Source organism: Orbicella faveolata, unplaced genomic scaffold (genome assembly GCF_042242905.1).
Source record: "Orbicella faveolata isolate gen_17 unplaced genomic scaffold, um_ofav_v1 contig_25, whole genome shotgun sequence".
Taxonomy (NCBI): domain Eukaryota; kingdom Metazoa; phylum Cnidaria; class Anthozoa; order Scleractinia; family Merulinidae; genus Orbicella; species Orbicella faveolata.
The window spans coordinates 26,899,833-26,920,000 of NW_028301553.1; the positions used below are offsets into that span (position 1 = coordinate 26,899,833).

At 39.0% G+C, this 20,168-nt stretch overlaps 1 protein-coding gene and 1 non-coding gene across 3 annotated transcripts in view; both read left to right on the forward strand.

The window, feature by feature from the left end:
- LOC110043698 (UDP-glucose:glycoprotein glucosyltransferase 1-like) overlaps positions 1-20,168 on the forward strand; it is a 43,747-nt gene that overhangs the window by 4,195 nt on the left and 19,384 nt on the right. For both annotated transcript variants that reach the window (XM_089293492.1, XM_089293493.1), the window contains exons 4-28: positions 167-285; positions 1,138-1,247; positions 2,016-2,190; positions 3,072-3,247; positions 4,590-4,690; positions 5,387-5,486; positions 6,454-6,514; positions 6,823-6,911; positions 7,542-7,605; positions 8,704-8,790; positions 9,063-9,122; positions 9,248-9,307; positions 10,502-10,587; positions 11,253-11,394; positions 11,546-11,677; positions 12,388-12,471; positions 12,567-12,641; positions 13,615-13,753; positions 15,592-15,690; positions 16,372-16,466; positions 17,479-17,712; positions 18,075-18,212; positions 18,846-18,947; positions 19,381-19,427; positions 19,794-19,892. In XM_089293492.1, the coding sequence (XP_089149618.1) occupies positions 167-285; positions 1,138-1,247; positions 2,016-2,190; positions 3,072-3,247; positions 4,590-4,690; positions 5,387-5,486; positions 6,454-6,514; positions 6,823-6,911; positions 7,542-7,605; positions 8,704-8,790; positions 9,063-9,122; positions 9,248-9,307; positions 10,502-10,587; positions 11,253-11,394; positions 11,546-11,677; positions 12,388-12,471; positions 12,567-12,641; positions 13,615-13,753; positions 15,592-15,690; positions 16,372-16,466; positions 17,479-17,712; positions 18,075-18,212; positions 18,846-18,947; positions 19,381-19,427; positions 19,794-19,892 (2,674 nt within the window). The remainder of the gene's footprint in view (positions 1-166; positions 286-1,137; positions 1,248-2,015; positions 2,191-3,071; positions 3,248-4,589; positions 4,691-5,386; positions 5,487-6,453; positions 6,515-6,822; positions 6,912-7,541; positions 7,606-8,703; positions 8,791-9,062; positions 9,123-9,247; positions 9,308-10,501; positions 10,588-11,252; positions 11,395-11,545; positions 11,678-12,387; positions 12,472-12,566; positions 12,642-13,614; positions 13,754-15,591; positions 15,691-16,371; positions 16,467-17,478; positions 17,713-18,074; positions 18,213-18,845; positions 18,948-19,380; positions 19,428-19,793; positions 19,893-20,168) is intronic.
- On the forward strand, positions 2,781-2,853 carry Trnaa-agc (transfer RNA alanine (anticodon AGC)). Its single transcript has one exon. It is a non-coding gene; the product is annotated as a tRNA-Ala (tRNA).

Below are 20,168 nucleotides of genomic sequence, written 5' to 3' on the forward strand. Positions count from 1 at the left end.
AGCCAATCTGTTGAGTATACTGCAAGTCGCTGCAGCTTTCCAGCATTTTATTGACAGAAAGGAACAATTCTCAGTTTTATCATCATTTTCAAATTCAGGTTTTGAATATATTTTGTGTTACAAGTATTGTTAACTCTTGCCCTTTATTCTCACCCTTTATTTGCAGATGAATATCAACATATTTTACAAGCCGCGGGACAGTTGTTAGCTCCATTAGGTTTAGATTTCTTAAAATTTTCCTTGTCTTTGAGATATTACTCCCCCAGAGTGGAGTTATTTAATAAGGTGAGTTATGAGTAAAGTATGGAATGACATTATAATCAGAGTCAATTTAAAGTTGAATTAAATCATTTTGATTGTTTGAACATCTTTGGCTACTTGTCAAAAATCTAGAATAGGTCTGAAGCAGGTCATGGTACGTGAGAGGACAAAAGTCTTCATCTCATTTAAATTGTAGCTCAGTTTACAGACTGATTCTATTCTACAAAATTTGCCCTACATGTAGGTTGCTTACCTTTTATGATATGCTAATCAAATTCAGTGCAGTGTAACAAGTTTTGACTGGCTGCCACCGTACTATAAGTCGACAGGTGCGTTAAACACTCCTGACAGTTAAAATTCCATAGAATTTAGCAATCAAAACCAAAATGAGGTGGAACTATGTTAACTGTTTTAATTAACGTTATCTTTAAGTTAAAAAAGATACCAATTCATTAGGGTCTTTGAAAAGTGCTGAGAGCATTGTATAGGTCAAATAAGGGACAAGCAATACAAACTTGTAAAAAAGACTTGCCGTGTGAGTATAGATCTAATGTATGCTGTAGCACTTTTCATAAAAAGCTCCCATTCAACTGCTTTTGTTTACTGCTTGTAGCTGTCTTTCCATGTTATGATCATTGCTGGTGTGTTATAAACATCATGGTGCATCATATTTTGGCCACTGAATATACAGTAATTGTATATACTTCTCAACGCTTCCTAATGGGCCCAAATTAGTTTAAACCTTGCCATTTCCATGTAATTCATATGCCAATTTAATGATTCACAATTTATTCAAAGCACTTGATCGTAGCAAAATTCAATTAATATCCTGCAATGCCACGTACTCTTAAATCTGTTTTCTTATTTTTTAAACAGGTAGCTCATGAGATTCCAGCACCAGACTGTGAAGCATTTATTGAACTTGGTAGCAAGACAATATGTGATGTCACAGAGGCAGTTTCTCTTATCAAGCAAGCTCAAAACATGTATGTCTGTCTTACTGCCCTGCAAGCTAAGCATAATCATTTCACATTGTATCCTGCATGTAGATGCTTGGGCTCAAAGCCCGGAAGAACTGAAGGGAAAAGGAATCCCAGTCTGTGCAGAGGAAATTATTATCCATATGGCGGCTGGAACCACCGTGTATAGGATAATCAAAGTTTATGATACACAGGTGTCCAATCCAGTAGGAAAAGTCAGGTCGGCACTTATCTCCTGTTTCAGTCACTAGGAGTACTTTTACTAGGAATAAAAGTCAGTTAGTTACTAGGAGTATTTTTACTCCCCACTGGATTGGAAAGTAGTCGATCACAAGGTTACCCCCAGCATTATCTTTGCTGGTACCCATTTATAAATACACCAATGTGGAGAGAGACATCGTGGGAGTAAAGTGTCTGGCCCAAGGACACAACACAATGTCCTCAACCAGGGTTTGAATGTGGACCGCTGGTCCAGGGGGTGAGTACTCTAGCCATGAGGCCTTTGCACACTCCAGTGGGAGTGATTAAATACTTTTCATAGTACAGCATGGTACTATTGTAATCAGTGTCTGAAAAGAATGGAACTGTCAAGACACTTAACTGTAGATCTTACAGATGAGTACATACCTTACATGTAGGTGTTGGGTTTATTTTTATGAATTTGGAAAGACAGATCATGATACAAAGTTAGTAGCTTTATCAGTAGTTGATCAAAAGTTATGAATGCAAGTCTTTTTTTAACAGTTACTTCTCTCTTTTCCTTATAAATGAAAGACCCTTATCACAAAGTTTTGAATTTGATCACCACTACCCCAAGTCAGAAAACAATTCAGTAGCTGTGGTCCTGTACGGGAGGATTGGATCGCAATCATTCCAGAGATTTCATGAACAGCTTGAATATTTGGCAAACAATGGACAAGTGCACTACATTCTCAGGCATTATTTGCAGGTATGAAATACATGTTTGATTTTTCATGTTTCAGGGTTTGCAGTTCTTGTGTATCATGTCTTATTCATTTTTCATAAAGCACAACAGTCTGTTCATCTCTTGAAATTAGGCAAGAAGTATGAGGTGAGATTTTCCAGGCTGGAAGGGATTGGGACAGGACATGGGTGCGGCACACCATACCAACCCTTTGTGCTCATGGTTCATGAATAAAAAACTGTCTAACCCTAAAATAAAAGACGTGACCAGCTGTCAGCAGTCTAAAATTGTGTATAAATTTTGACCTTTCCCTTCAGGATCTTGAAAAAGGCTCTGACACTACGGCTAGATAAATGATTAAGTTTGAGTTTTTTCTGCTTCCTGTGCAAGATGTTAATTTTCTCCAACGCATTAATAATTCCTCAAGTTTAAACACAGGAAATCATGACTATAATGTATACGTGGTCTTAATTGGCATAGATTTTTGCTATTTTTCTTTCTTCACCTTCTCATTGTTTTTAGTTTTGACTGAGGAGATATATCTAACACTCCAGACCAATATCTTCACCATCTACGGGTATATTACAAACTCACAATGTGACCAGCTTCCGGTTGGCTTGATAGCTCAGTTGGTAGAGCACTGCACCAGCATTGCAGAGGTCATGGGTTCGAATCCTGTTCTGGCCTGAATTTTTTTCAGGCTTTAATTTCACAACTGCTTAAGTTGTGTGTATGACTGCAATGATCAATCATATCTTCATAACTCCAGACTATATGTTTTACCACATTTCCAAACTTGTCGAAGTTTTTAAAAAATACTCTGCTACCTGTTTGGAAATGTGGTAAAACACAGTCTTTCGTGTTTGATCTATTACTTATTGAGTAAGCAATATTTCTTAATTCAGTCGCCATCAGAGAGGAAAATCAGGCTTTCTGGTTATGGTGTGGAACTTGCTGTAAAGAAAACAGAATACAAAGCAGTGGATGACAGTAAAGTCCAGGATGACACAGAAGGAAAGGTGCAGAAAACAGATGAAGCAGATGATGATGAAGTAGAAGGTTTCCTGTTTGGGAAGCTGAGGTTTGTGCAGCGTACTATGCATGTGTTGTGACTTCAGTTTTTTTAAGCGAAAAATTTTCAAACCAGGCTATAACTATTATGCATGAAACTATAACTATTATTAGAAAACAGTCCTAAGAAAATACGCGGGCTGATTGGTTAAAAATCGTGTTTCTGTTAAACAATTAGATTATGAGCTTGAGATTTCTATTGTGTAATAGTTGACAAGGGCGCAGCCCCAGTCAACTATCATGCATAGAAATCGAGAGTGAATGATCTAATTGTTTTATTATAAATCTATTAGTCGTTCAAAACTTTATCTAAATCCTCTTCACAGACACTTCGAAAATGCGAAGAAGCGGTCGTCATTTTGTTAACAAGGGTACAGTGCTACGCTACTCACTATCTATCACAGAATAGATATGGTGAGTAGCGTAGCCAATCAGAGAACGGCACTCGTGATAGAACGCTAGCAGATTTATACTTAAACTCGATAGAAACACGGTGCGTGTTTTCTATTTCTTAAACGGTAATAGGTTTGAGACAAAATGTAGTGTAGGAAGCTTACTTGGTTTGCAAAAATAATAAATTACTAGCGTTCCGCTCCAAAACAACGCGTGCTCTGCAGGCTATAGATCAACCAAAGACAATATAATTTTGACAACTGCAACATACTGTAATGTAATATGTGATTATAATCAGTATTGACATAAATTAATATTTTGTCAACATGGATCAGAGAACTGGGTGCGAGGGTAGTACGCGAAGGCTCATGGGTAGTATGTTTGTAAAAACAGACGGTTGAGAAACTTGTGACATTCTACGGTCAGCCAGTTGCCACTAGCACTTTCGCATAAGGTTTGCTTTTATTGTGTAATTAGCGTTACACGTATCAGATTTGTTTTTTTCATTCTGTTGTTTATATATCAACCTTAAAACCCCAAAGGTGGTGCCACTGCATTTGGTTGGGGATACACGGTCCCTGTTTTTCCAAACAAGAGGTTTTTGCGGTTTACGTGTCCGGCTCTGGCGCATGTAGGACGTTACTTGATGTCTCTCTTATCCACTCTGTTGTAAGCTTATTGTCACAATTAAAACATATCTTAGGCCTGACTGACCAACGCGCCCATGCCTCAAACTTTGAGTGTGTTCGGTTGTGTAGTGAAGGCAAAATTACAGCGATTCCGTGAATGAGTTTAAAGTAGTGTAACGTTTTACTAGGCTCTTTTTCCAGCTGTTTCTGGAGGAGGATCACTATTGGACTCCGAAAATGGCTGGAAATCGAGCCTAACCTTCCACAAGTTTAAACGTTATGGTTGACATTTTGAATGGAATTGTTTCTCAGTGGCATATTTTTTTCCAGAAAACTTTATCCAGAGCTTAAAGAAAACCTTGATCAGTTCAGGACACACTTGAAAGAAAGTGCACATGAAATGGCTCCTTTGAAAGTTTGGCAGTTACAAGGTACAATACACTATACTATGATGAAATTAGGGAGCTAGAAACTCGAAAATCGCCACCCACTGTCCATTGGGGCAGTGATCGATTAAATACGTTAGAGGGGCTCAGTCACGGTGTTTTGAGTTATTTTGGCCACATGCAAAATTACCTTTAAATGGTAGGAAACCTGAAAATAACAGTTTAATAAGATAGAAAAACGCCAAAGAGATAATGATAAACCATAAAGGAACAAGGATGGCTAAGGATGGAGAAGATTAACACGGATTACAAACGACGAATTTGGAAAATTGAGGCTAAACTTTTCAATATGCGCAAACCGTGACTGAGCTCTTTTAAGTTTACCGAAACGAAATTCCAACAGGTCGGGCTTATTATAACTAGACAGAACTTTGAAATTGCTGACAACAAAAGTTTTAAATGCATGCTTTCAAAAAATCCTTTGACAGGGTCAAGCTTCTTGTCATAGATTTTGTTGGTGGTTGTTCTTTTACTCCTGGCGACCAACCTCTTACCGGTAATCTCTACGCTTTGAAAACTTTGGAAGCACTTGAAACTAACTTATGATAAGCATCTCTGCAGTGTTCTCTATATTCTTAAATTATATACATGTTTTCCATGCTTCTTGAGACAGAGAACATTTTCGTGTTGCGATAAGAAAATTAAAATAACGGATAAATTATGGTTTGAATTTCCTTTCAGATATGAGTTTTCAGGCAGCACAACGAGTCATGTCCTCTGACCCACAGAGAGCATTAAAAGTGCTGAGAGACATCAGTCAGAATCTGCCCATGCAAACCAGGTAGCTTGAAGAAGGTTTTATGTAATATATCTATCACACACGAGAGACAGTGTTTCATCGGTATATTCCAAACACCGAGAAGAGATTTGAAAATAAGACGTGCAGCGGAGTATTTTTGACAAAATTCGAAGTGTTTGGATAGCGGATGAAACCCTGTCTCGGGTGTTTGATATATCTTCGCAATCGAAACAAAAGCTAAGAAGTAAACAGAGAAGTAAAATCGTCAAAATCTATGTTAATTAAGACCGGGTATCCAAACCTCCTTCACGTTTGTGATTTTCTTTGTTTTAACTTGATGAAATATTAATGAGTTCGAGGAGAGGGTTTTATTAAACCAAAAGAGCTCGACAAGGCATTTCTAAATCAAATGATAATTTATGTAACTTGAGAATTGCTTGAAGTAGGTGAAACACAACAGGAATAGAGGGGTACAGATGATTATATATATTACAAAAGGTTTATTTGATGCGCAGAAAAAAATTTCTTGTCATTTTGCTGTGAGTACATTGAAGGTCGCTCGTGTTTTTTTGTTGTTGTTGAGGGAGGGAAGGGGGCGGGGGTGGTGTTTTAATAGTATTTTGAAAATGAAGTTATACAGAGTCACAGAAAGCAGTTACACCTGGGTCCTTGAAACGGTTGAATTGTTGTAGCTATTTGAAAACTTCAAATTACTGATTCATGTACCAGGGACCTTTAATTAGATGCAGTACGAGCGCAAGATTGAGTGCGATAGAATGTCGGTGCGGATTTAAAATTTCAATCAAGTTATCTTCCCAGAGCCTTTATTCCTTCCTGTTTCTGACCATTTGCTTAGTAGACTATCTCTCTGAGATTCCTGTTAAGCATGAGCGAAATCATAAACACAAGGTTTGAAAAGTCTTTATCATACTTAATCTTGTGCTCTGACCCTGAGCGAGGCCAGGTCCTGCTGATGCAAAATTATTCTATGTGATTTTAACTTTCCTAGATCGCTAGTTAAGACGAAGGTGAAGGAAGAAATGAGAAAAGAAGTTCAATTGAATCAAAAGGTAGGATTCAAAAGTACATCAAATTGTTCCAAAAACATTGAATTATGCTCTCCTCCAAGGTATGTTTGAGGAAGCATTTCTGACGTAGTGTAAGTTGTTACCTCTTTCTTGCTTTACACAATTGCAAATTCGTATTAATAATAATGCTTACCTAGATAACAATCGTTTACTTTGACGGTGACGATTCTTTCACTCTGTATTGATATTTTATTGCTTTGGTTCTGTTAAACTGGAAAATTGGGTTAAAGAAGCTGTGTTATCCACAACTTTGCCCAAACTTATTGCTTGTCTTGCTTTTTTTCTTGCAGCATTTTGCACAATTTGGACTTGAGCCAGGCGATGGTACCTTGATGATAAACGGACTCATGTTCGAAGTGGATGATCTTAATCCTTTTCAGTAAGTTGTTTGTCAACTGTAACAGGATCAATGATCACGTAACCAAAAGTAAATACTGGGAACTTGCAGTCACGAGATTCAGGCTTTCATTCTACTTTATATAGTCTCTAAGTCCCAATCATATAGCTAATTACCGTACTCAAATTCGATATCAGCCAACCAGTCACTGACCAGATAATAGCCACGGTAAATACCTACCGTACCTTGTTTTGGTCTCTTCATGATTGGTATTTTGGCTGGACTATGTCTCGCCAAAATACAACCCTGGCTTCACCAAGCTCGCCAGATATGCCGCCAAGGCAAAAAAAGTACGATTAAGTAAGAAAAACCATTGGTGTAGGAAGACTATTGCTCGATCGATTAAATTTCCAACTTGCTAATAGACCAATTTCGATATATTAAAATTCAACCTAAAGCAAGAAGACCTCAGTACGAAGCTCTGGGGAATAACTACAGAGTTTGTGGGGTTTATTCAACAGAGCCTCGTGCTGAGGTCTATTGTGTTAGGCTGAATTTTTATATATCGAAATTGGTCTTTTTTGTGCTTTGCAAAGCCATTGATGTCAGTGATGTTTGGTTCCTCCATAGAGAAATTCTTTAAATATCTGTTAAACTGCTGTTGTCTTTCAGACTTTTAGACTTGTTGCGTGGTGAAGCCCTTGCAATTGACAGGCTTTCTTCTCTCGGAATAAAGGTAGTGTATGACAAAAGTGACTTCTCTCGTCATGTGTTCAATTAGATATCTCACGAGTGAGCGCGGTGAACGAGTGAGTTATAAAGTTGAACAAGAAAAGAGAAATTCCATATCCACAGGCAACGTGTATGATTCTGTTTATTATATTAAATGAGATTTTACTGTCACGCCAGTAAAATATAGTTAATGGAGCGTGACGTACGTTCTGAATGAGCCGTTCATGGCGGCATCACTTTCTATAGAGCTATTGAGCAGTTATATTCCAAAGGTCAACAAACTGTAAGCGTTATTGTAGCTAAACCTAAAACATTGTAGCTTTGTTATCTTCTGAACGTTATAACGTACCATAGCATTGGTGCAAAGCATTAAAGCACTATTCATGTTTAAGATGTTACACGTGTTAGGGTAAGCTGTTCGGTAGTACAGCCTTTTCTACTGGCTTACAAGCAGACGAACGTCTCCGTATAAAAGCTCGGAAAACTGTTCGGAGTCCATTCTGAGTTCGTCTAAGCAACGTAGCTATTACTTATTGTAAATCTATCGTTTAATTTTCCCTCCCTCCCTCCCTTTGGAGACGAGGTTGTTCATGTCTTCCTGCATAATAAACAAGGGGTCACTCCTGTGTGGTGCGGTTAAGTCTGCGCAGCGACTTCCCCCAAGCTTGTTGTTTTTTCATCGCCTTTGAACATCGCTTGCTAACCGATACTCTTGTCCGATCCAGCACGTGCTGTCTGTCATTCAGCTCGTAGTGCTGGGGAGATAAGTGAGGTTGTTTTGTCACGCTATCGCCGGAAGTCGCATGGGCTAACCAAACGCAAGGCAGTGTTCCCCCATTAACGCCATCACGAGTTGTTTGTATTTGAGTAATAGCTCTGGTTCAATCGCAAGTCGCCACGGTTAACTTACTTTCGCTAGGAACAACGACATTAACATACTTATAACGAAGTTTTTGACGATTTTCCGAAGATTTCCGAAGATTCTCCAAAGGTTATCCCAATGCCACACGAACGTTTCCGAACATTTTTCGAAAATCCTCCAAGAATGCCGAAGCTGCGCTGCGCGTTGCTATATTAAACACCATTGCATTACGTTCTTTAGGGTGACGCCCTTGGCAAACTCGTGTCTCTTGCCACTCAACCAGAGCATGAATCATTTGTTCTAGATGCCAGACATGACTCCATTGTGGTAAGTCTGTGAGATGTCGCTGAAGTACATCAGTGTGTTGTATACTTTATAAGCAGGTGATATAAGCATTTTCATACGTATGACTGTATTTGAAAACCGTGTCTGTTCTTTGCACCAAATCATCCACAATTATGCACTTTGATTTCACGACTCCTAAAAGCCTTAAAGAACTAAAAAAAAAAGAAAATAAGAAAAACGCTTCTTTAACACTGTTTTCATAAATCTAGGTATGCATACACTGTTGAGAACATGTATCTGTTTTTCTTTGTCAGTTTATCAATGACCTTGAAAAAGATCGGCAGTATTGGGGTTGGCCCTCTGATCTTCAAGATGTAAGTACTGAAAAGTTTATTGATTGTTTCTTCCAAAGACGATGCGGACGAACAACGTAATTGAATTAACTCTGCTTTATGAAACGAATGTAAGTATTAACTGTGTTTCGTTTGTCCGTTGTCAGATATTACGTCCAACGTTTCCTGGAATGATGCGCTATATTGCCAAGAACATATTCAATCTGGTAACATCGTCTCGTTATTTAATATTTGTTATTTTGCTTATTGGGAGGCGCGGTGGTCTCATGGTTAGTGCACACGTCTCTGGATCGAGCGGTTCGGGTTCGAGCTCTGGCCGGGGACACTGTGTTGTTGTGTTCTTGGGCAAGACACTTTACTCTCACAGTGCCCCGCTCCACCTAGGTGTATAAATGGGTACCCGCGAATTGTTGGGGAAACCTAACAAATTGCGGGGGAGTGACCTGGAATGGACTAGCAACCCGTCCAGGGGGAGTAGAAATACTCCTAGCCACTTCATGCTACAGAAACCGGGATAAGCTCCGGCAGCTATGAGCCAGTCGGCTCCAAGGCTTCACTTTTTTCTCTTGAGAGAGGAAAGCTTCACGAGGCTGGTATACCAATGGATTTTAAAGAGTAAAAATAGTTGAAGCTTCATCAGAGTAAGGTTGAGGCTTCTGCTGAAGTTTTCGTGGAAACTGGGAGGAGTATGATGTAGAAGAATCACACTCACACACGATAAGAAGACGACAAGTTACATGATGAATACTTCTTTTATATATTGGGGGCCTGGTAACTAGTCAACGACCGCAGGCCGGAAATTGAGACAGGTTGCTAAGCGATAGTACGACAGCTTTGACCACTGTCACAGGTCTTCTTTAGAATGAGGTGCATTCGCCGTACAGAGTAGTTGTGTGGACTCTGATTTAATCACAATTAAGGGAGTTGATTATTTTGCTTAGTATTATCCCTCCCCCTTCTGAAGGAAGTGCAGGACTGGTGGGTAAGAGATGCTAACACCTCCCTCCACTCCCCACCCCTACACATATTCACAAACTCTCTCGTACCCACCACACTCCATGTGGTGTAATATTTCTGTGTCTTTACTGTGTTTGGCGTTTCTCGATATGAAGAGTGACATAATGTGGTCACAATAAGCCATTTGCGAATTACCTTGTGCCTTTGTGTCAAAACGAGTCTTTGAGCGAAGCTATTCATATGAAAATGTGTTCCGCGTACAACTTCACTTTCCTGTTAATCAAACTCATTTTCATGTGAAAGGTTTTGCACGTGGACTCGTTTTGAAACAGAGGCAAATGTTAACTCGGAAATGGCCTATTCTGTTGCGCAAATGGAGTTTATGATGGAGTGTGCACTGTTACAGTACTATTTGAACTATTATTATTTTTACTTCTTTCAAGGTTTTCTTTTTTAACCCGGTGGACCTCAAAAGCATCGAACTGCTTAACATTGCAAACGAATTGCTGCAAAATTCATTTCCAGTCAGGTATGGCACTTAAATATTTCATTTCTTGTGAAAAGAACTTGCTAAGGGTCTATTACACTTTGGCGGTTTAAGCCAATTTTCAGTGCCGGTTTGCGGGTATATTCACATTTATTTGGAGATTTACAGTTTAGAAGTAATCCCACAGTTGCGGGAAATCGTACATTTGGCTCGTGGTTCTTGCTTTTTGTGGCGGTCATTCAAACAGAGTTAAGAGGCTTAGAAGACTAAGCGGTAACTTTATCTTGCTTGAAGCTTCTCCCTTAACAAAATATTGCCTTTTAGGGCTAGACACAAATTCTTCTCTTCTTATGATCTTGTGGTCTTTGTGAGGAGAAACATTGAGCTAACTTATCGTAACGAATTTGTTACGTACTGTTAAAAGACCGGTTATGATGACAATCGTCCTACTAGTAGGGCGGTTTCGGTTTTTAGGAGGAAACTAAAGCGGTCTGCGCTTTCGAAGGAACAAAATATGACAGTTTTCGGAATTTGCGAACCTCTATAATAGACCCTGGGTACTTATATTCGCGTTATTAAGTTGGATGCAGATTTCCTGATTTTCCCCATCATTAATGAATTTTTCTATTGTTTGTTTCGGGTTTTCTTGTTTGTACGCGGAATGATATTTATGGAGGCATCCCTGTAATTGTTTTTCATATCGCCAGGATCGGATTATCACTGGTTACCAATGCTCCACTGAATGTTGAAGTCGATGCGAAGACTCATGCCGCTGTTGGAATAGCCCGTGCATTCAGCTTCATTTCATCTGACAAAGACACCCGCCAGGCATTTGATTGGCTCATAGCGGTTAGTGATGCTATAGGTCCATTTATCTGTATGAACTCTTACAGAGCAACCTTTTTTTTACGTACTCTTGCGTGCTTGCTTATTTTTTCTTCTGAATTCATGGTTTTACAGTTTCATACTTCACCCAAAACTAATATCGTTTTTGTTTTAGCTTTATAACAGTCTGTCCGAAGGTGAAGTACCTTCTGCAGAGAAGGTCGTGGAGTCATTTACAGCTTCCTTTGGCAAGGATGATGTAGAAGAAGTGTTTGGAGAAGATTCTGAATACGACGAAGATCGAAAGGTACTTTGATGTTAACTGGGGTCTTTGAGATAGTTTATACTTTGCTCCTTATCTGAAAGTATGTACAAGAAAGAAGGTGTCCTCGGTTTAAGTTTGTCTCTCTCTCTCTGTCTTTTTTTTTTTTTTTTTCATCTCGTTCTTTGGCCATGGCTTTTTCCTACATGTGCATGGTGTATCGCAGTCTGAAATAATTTTTTCTTTTACAATATACGGCTTCAAAGCCTCGCTCCAGCTCAGTAATATGTGCTGCACGAAATAAGGCGCCCTTCCACCAGAAACTAAGGCAATAAACTTAAGAGGGTGAAACAAACTTTTTGATAATTCAGTTTACTCTCACGGCTACATAGCGAACGAAGAATGGGTCTTAGCATTATAAAATAATGGTACTTTCATACGAATGGAGTTAAACAAGAAGTGCATTCCAGTGTTTACCCGCATGCAATCCGTTCAAACCATTTACTATGTTACGTTTTAATCTTCTCCAATTTTGCCCATCTTTGCCTCTTTTGGCTTTTATGTGTTGCTTTGGACTTGTTTCTACAGTTTTAGCCATTATAGTGATATTTCTGTTAATTATTTAACCACTCCTTTACCCCTGTTAGCAGAATAATATTGTCAAACAGTAATCGAAAATGATTTTCCGACGAAAACATTTTAATGCCTATCGTAGTGCTTATTTCTAGTCAATAACTCACTTATTTCACTTTCAGTCCTCGCAGCGTTTCTTTGACAAAACAGGATTTCATGAATTGCCTCAAGTTATCCTTAATGGGGTGCCAGTTGATAACGAGGAGGTAAGTGAATTACAGCACATTTTATTGCACGGCTGATAACAGTTGAATTGGTTCGATATCTATTTACCGTCGTGGTTTGTTTCTCTATTTTTTAGTTTGATAATTTAGATGAAGCTGTCATACGAGAGGTGATGATGCAAACTGGACCGATACAGCATGCAGTGTTTTCGGTAAGATGATCAGTGTTTGTGGTAGGATGCGAATCAGAGAATTGTAACAGCTATGACATTACTGAAGTTACCGCAAATCCTCGAATTAGCGCCGACCCCCCCCCCTCCCCTCGAATAAGCGCCCCCCCTCCCCCCATTTTATGGACGAGTAATGAGACAACAAAGGGTGTATAGTTTTCGTCATGTAGTATTAGATTTGTACATTGTTTCAGTTTGTGAACACGTTTAGTGAACACGTTGAACACGTTAAGTACTAACAGTGCCGCGATTTAAACTTTAGGATCAGCTTTTTATGTCAATAAACAGCTTATGTTGGTGTTTACGCGCAGATGATGTACTAAAAGAATGATCATGTCAGGCTACGATTTGGGAAAAATTAAATAAGCGTCCCCCCTCGAATAAGCGCCCCTCGAATAAGCGCCCCCCGTATTATCCTAAATTTGAAATAAGCGCCCCGGGCGCTAATTCGAAGATTTACGTATCTTAGCTGCTTCCAGTGGTGAGGTAAGGTATTTCAAAATATAGCAATCACTCGAAGGCCTCCGAAGTCGAGAACTGTCATACGAATTCTGCCGAAGATTTCAAAGGTAACAGAGGATCGCAATTTTTGCATGCTTTTAGGTTTGTCGGTGCTTTGGTGAATGTTTTAGACACAACTTCTGAAGTTGAAACTCTCAAATATCACAGTGAAACTCGAAAGTTAAAATTGTGCGTGTATTATTTGAAAATAATTATGATGTTTTTCAACCAATTTGGAATGGAACAAGGATTTGTCAATTTTTCATTTTTCATTGCACTTAGTTTGCTAATTTTTTCCAAAAGTGTGCAAAATTACTTGATGACCTTAACTAAACCAAGCTCTCTATGTTTGTATCATGAAGCAATTTCTTGAGCTCTTTTCACTGATCTGAAAATTAAAGACTCAAACATTTTATTTATTTATTTTTTTGCCCTGGGTATTTTTTATTTGTAGGGCGCCATTTATCGTTATTCCAATGTGTATGAGTACGTCATGAGTCAACCAAACGTAGTCCCTCGAGTAAACAGCATGATCCAGTCCATGGAGAGACCTTATATTGACTTGACCGGTAGCCATCAGATGCCAGATGCAGGTACACACATCACGGTTCACTTTAGGCTGTAGCAGGCTCTCGGTCAGTGAGACGATCGAAAAAGCTAGCAGGTGAAGGGAAGACGAGGGGTGTGAGAGCCTGGGACAGGCAAATTGTACTTTAATAACATAAACAAGTTACCGCGCATCGAGATCTTTTAATTTCGATCTCAAACCACAATGTCTCTATGAAAACAACGATAATAACCTTCTTTTTTCCTTGTTCATGGAAGACATGGATAGGGTTTTTGAAACACCCACAGAAGTTTTTGAGAATTCGTCGGTATCTCGGCGAGCAACCCTCTCAAAAAGACCAGCAAACGGCATGTCCCTCCAAAGCTTTCCTTGTTCTGCCTTACCTCCTATCGTGTTACCCATGACTTCATGAAAACAAGAAGAATGTTTTCTATTTATACATTTTTAGTTGACATGCTAAGAATCTATTTGCACCAAATTTAACACAAATTTAATTACAACTTGACGTCAAGTTCTAGCAGTCTGTCATAAGACGTAACGAATTTTGAGAGAAGGATGAAACACATGGAGGATTCTAGGCTGCGCACAATCTTTACCTTGGATTTCTACGGTCAATGGGTTAAATGTTTAAACAATATCCGCTAACAAGATAAGATGGATGGTGAGAGAGTTAATCCTTAAAAGTTAGTTGCTTTGTAGCTTTAGATGAGCAGAAATTGGCCGTATTTGTAACAAAACGTTAAGGCAGTAAGACTGTTTAAATTTCTGACGACAAGAGAGGCTGAAGGGTACGTGAAGTAATACCCCAAATAGGCCTTAATTTGAAGTTATTTTAAGATCACTCCCTTTAGAAAATCGCTTTAGAAATCCAAGGGGGATCTTGAAATAGCCAATCCTGTGACGTAAAACACCTATGCAATGGGTGTGGTAGCATTATCCCGGGGAACTGCTACAATATCTTCTCAAACTCATTAATAATTTCTCAAGTTAAAACAAAGAAAATCACAACCGTGAAGGAGGTTTAGATACCCGGTCTTAATTAGCATACATGTTGACAATTGTACTTCTCCGTGTACTCCTTAGTTTTTGTTTTAATTGTGAAGATATATCAAACAGTCGAGACGGTGTTTCATCGGCTATCCAAACACCTCGAATTTCGTCAAAAATACTCCGCTGCGCGTCGTGTTTTAACCTCTCTTCTCGGTGTTTGGATATCCCATTGAAGCACTGTCTCGAGTGTTTGATATATTACTTAAAACACTTTGAGAAAAATAGTCTATTTAGAAAGATTAATTCTCTTAGGTGTAGTTCGCACTGACGACATAACGACATCACGACACAACGACACAAGAAGGACGTTAAGTCGTTATGTTTGCAGTAAGAACATCCTGACATAATGACATAATAGCTACATAAAGCCTGGTTCATACTAGCGACATAACGGCATAACGACATAACGACATCGTCACGAACGACATAAAACGGATGTTATCTCGACGTAAAACGGACGTTATTTTTGTAGTGTGAACATGTAGACATAATGACATATTAGCAACATAACAGCATGAACATAACGACATAAAGATAAAACTGATCTTTTCCTTATGTCGTTATGTCGTTTTGTCGCTAGTGTGAACCAGGCTTAACAGTATAAACATAGCGGCATTAGGGAAAAAAAAATACAGATCTTTTCCTTATGCTTTTATGTCGATGTTCACATTGCTACATAAGCTATTATATCGTTGTGTCGCTAGTATGACCCAGGCATTACTCTTCTTCCTCTCTCGCCGGACACCACGATACACTGCAATTGTCACAGTTTTTATAACTTTGTGTGTGTGGGTTTTTTTGTTTGTTTGTTAGATGTGGAAATAAATGATCCTGAAGCATTTGCTATGCTTGACAGTTCTCAAATGGCATCAGTGATTGTGAAAGATGTTAAATACTTTACAAAGCAAGGAGGTAAATGATAATTTAGAAGATTAAACGAAAGTTTCCTGGAATTTTCAGGCATGCTGCTCAAAAAGACGAAGCAACTACAACAAATAAACATAATATGGTTGAAAACCCCATCTGGCACTGAAGAGGTCAGCCAGTTGGCTCTCTACTAATCGTGTATGAGGAGTTGACAATAAGTACAATCTTTATTGAATCACACCAGAAGCATATCACGTAGGTGATATGCTTCTGGTCACACTTAGATTAATACATGAGAAGTATTATGCAGTACAGGTTGATCAAAGAAAATAACCAGGAAAGCAGTTATTAATTAGAGCCAGGAGGCTAAAGGAACCCACAAAGGTTTCGAGTTGAGCCACAGGACTACGTCGAACAATTCCATTAAGTGACAGGGAAATTTGTGCCAACTGAAGTCGTAAACCAACTGGAAATTTGTGTTCATCTACATAAAAGTTTGCGTCTAATTTTCTCATCCGAAATAAGTCATGTTAGCAAAATACAGAGAAAAAAGAGGCGCAAAATTTAATGACTTCTGATAATTTTCGTATGACGTCTGTCGAACTGTTATTTACTTTATATCATTTTGAAACTCACGCTCTAGGCGTAAATTGGTAAACATGACAGTTCATGTTTACAGATTCGTTATGGTGTGTTAAGTTGTTTTTGTTTTTATTTGTTTTGCAGAAGAGCTTACTTTGAAGCCTATCACTAACTGGGTGATTGCTGATCTCGCTAACAAGGAAGGCAGAGCTCTTGTTAAGGCTGCTCTCCAGCAGATGGTACGTAAATGCGTTTACAGTTACAGTTCTGAACATCTTTCAAATAAAGCGTAATTTTCAGTCCGAACTCAATCTTTTATTCCTCCATATAGAAGAAGCTACTTGCAACCTTGATTCCCTGAGGTTTTTGCGCACATAACGTCTGCTTGGGGTAACTTTCTAGACATAGCTAGACATGTTCATACAGAGTCAAGAAATAGTGACTGCTCATTCAAAAAGAGAACGATTGATGGGAAGCTACTGTTTGAACGCCTCCCTCCCCCCATCATAGTAGGTGCTCTGTTTACCATGATGTCTTCACGTTACTCGACCTTTTATGTGGCTCCGAAGATGACAATTAGTGGGGTCAGTTGGGTCCCATGACAAAGAAACAATGGCACTTGCAAATTAACAAATGAGCCAAGTGAATTATTCAGTGTGTTGTATAGGAGAATCTTTGTTTACAATGTTTGCCTCATTATCATGAGCGATACAGTTTCTGATGGAGGTACAAAAATATCCGTTCTGAATATTGAAAGGTCACAGCACGATTAACTGTCCCATGAAATCTGAGCCCGATGTATTGAATACTTTTTGCGCGATACGGGTTTAAAGGCTGAAAATTTTACAAAGAATACAGGAGCTCATTAGCACTTTTGCCATCCAGAAGTTTGGCAGTTTTTGAAAGCCAATTTCTCCTCGAATATTACACTCAAAGAGCCACAGATTTCACCAATTAATACATTTCATAAGCTCTTTAAATGTTTGTAGTCAATTCTTGTCTAGCGCGATGCTTTCTCTGCGTAAAGTCGTATGTTAATGAGAAAAAAATGTAAACAATGACGTCAGCAAAGATTCGCTTAAGTATTCAAAGAGACAACGACCGTGTTCTCAGGTTGAATCATTAAATCTAGTCTAAATAACGACAAAATCCTCTAAAGGGCAACTTTTAGTGAAAAAATGTACAAAGATAGTGAAAACGAGCTTCATGTTCCACTACGAATTCTGAGAATGTTTTGCGTTTTCCTTACAGAAATCATCATCGAGTGCCAGAGTAGGCCTCATCCACAATCCAGCAGTAACACAGACAGACCATCAGCCAGAGGCACTTCACATTGCTAGGACAGTCGAGGCAGTGTTAGCTTCAAAAAGTCACGTGACACCAGCGATGCTAACATTCATGGAGAAGCTGCTTGACGAGAGCAACGATTTTGAAAAGCTGTCCTCGGATTCCAAGGCAATGGAAGACCTCTTAGCCAAGGCCTCGGTGTGTTCATGTAACAAGTGGTTTTAGATAAGTTACTTTTACAGTCGTTAACGGACAGTGCTGTTGTTAGTTAATAGCGTTTTAGGTACTGTTTCTGGTCTGTTTCTGGTTCTGTTTCGTCATGGCTGAAAACAATGATACAAACGGTCAGAAATGTTTTCATCAGAAAAGTACTTATTTCTCAAAGGCGAAAACTTTTCATCACTAACGTTCACTAACTACGTCAAGTAAAAAACGGAACATTGAAACGTGGTACAATAAGAGTATGCAGTGCGTCACGACAAAAGCTCTTAGCATTTTCAGTAGATCTGATTACTTTTAAATGAAACTTGTAATATACAAATGTCTTCTGATACCTACAGGGCCTGAAAGCAGAAGCTATTAAAACCAAGCTTATTGATAGCAATGCCTTCAAAGGGAAGCTGTTCTCTCACCAAGCTTTCTGTAAACGAGTTGTTAATCTTCAGCCAGGACAGGCCGCGGTCATAACCAATGGAAGGGTAAGCGTACCTCAAGGGGGGGGGGGGGGGGGATTTTTCATATTTTTGTTAACTATAAAAAGGGAGCTTGGTCTGCACATTATAATGGACTCTGACACATCTCGAAGATATACAGGATCAATATGCGATTTGCTGCCTATTTGACCACTTGACTTTTGAATGTCACACAGGTTTTTTCATTTATTATATGATAAGCTCCTGCGTATTTCTTTTTAAAAGTGACGAATCTTCTAAAGATTTGAATCCGTTATAATAAAGAGAATGTGGATTGCTTCCATTTTTGTGCTGACTGCAAACTCATCATAAGCCGACCGAGAAAGTCACTGGACCACTGGCATGATAAAAAAGGCAAATAGACAGAGAGACGGACAGACAGTCAGTCAGTCAATCAGTCAGATAGACAGAAAGACAGGGACAGACAGGCAGACAGACGGACAGACAGGCAGACAAGACAGACAGACAAACAGACAGACAATCAGGCAGGCAGGCAGATAGACAGACAGTCAGACAGACACATAGGCAGACAGGCAATTAGGAAATGACTGCAACATGCATGATCGTATAACTATATCTTCTCGTCTTCTTGTAAGTTTCTACTTCCTTGACCCCAGCCGGAAATCTTTTTGCCTTCAGGTTTTTGGTCCACTGTTTGGAAACACCTTGTTTACTGAAGATGATTTCAAACTTCTTGAGAACTTTGACATGGATTTGTATGCTCGCAAAGTCCGAGATCAGGTATGCTCTTACTGCAAACTTCTGGATTGGCAGACCTCGAGCGCTGAAACGGTTGAGATAAAAAAAAAACCCTACAACAGCTGCTCTGGTGGCGACAGCGTTGTGATGTGAAAGTGTGGGTGTTACAGAACTGAATCTTAAATGCTTTATGGCGTAGTAATGTTGTGTTTCTCGCAAATGTGACTAATAGTGCATCAACGGACTGCTTCTCGTTGTACGAGATAAAACAAACTGCATCATTTTGGAAAGCATTTTTGTCTTCAATGTAACAAAATTAACGAAGTAAAAGGCTGTTACGTCCTGAAACTATAGTTGTAGTGCCCCAAGAGGTATTTTTTCACTTGCCCGTTCATCCATCGCGGGCCTCTCTGTAACACTTGTCTTCCTTCCCATTTCCCTCTTTGTTCAAATCTATTCTTTTTTTTTGTTGTAGATTGATGAAATGTCATTTGAAGGCTTGTCAGCTGATGACGATACAAGGTTGGTAGAGTTTTCTGAGAGTCCCTGTGATGTATTAATTGTGATTAATATGTGATTTAAAGTGCAAAGGAATGTTGTTATTGTCGCTTAATATAAGATGCAAGGTTGCTAACCCGTGCCGCAAAGTTATTCCAGGTCATGTACTGTTTTTGGTTGTTTCTTCCTTGTCTGTTTGTTTGCTGTTGTTGTTTTTTAATTGTATGGTGGTTAACCATGGCCGTGCCCCAATCCAACCCACCCCTTTGGGGTCTGTTCTGGAATCGTCAGCGGTTGTTACAAGTATCGTGGTACAATATTTCGCAGTCCTATCACGGGGTTACAGTTGTAAGGAAAGTAGACTGAGCTCTATAATCTTCTTTTTTTCAGCGAATTTAGAAGTGACGTTATCATGAAGGTATCCTCTGCATTGATAAGCCGAGAGAAGAGATCTCGCCAGGAAATTGTGTTTAAAGGTAGTGAACACAGGTAAGCAAGTGAGAGAAGAAATCCAAGATGTCCTTGTATATTTGTTACCTCTTGACGTTTTTATATTTGTTCGTGATGCTCTCTTATGTTATGAAGCTCTCTTGAGTTATAGTGGCGTTTTTTGCCTTTTGTCTCGAGTCATCGTTCTATAGCTTGAAATTTGCGTTTTTCAAGAACGTCTTGTTCACAATAATATCACATCCTCTGAAAAAAGTAAATACGTGTATTGTTAAAGCAGTTTTAGTCATCTGTGAGTTATCTGTTCAGAAGGGTCTG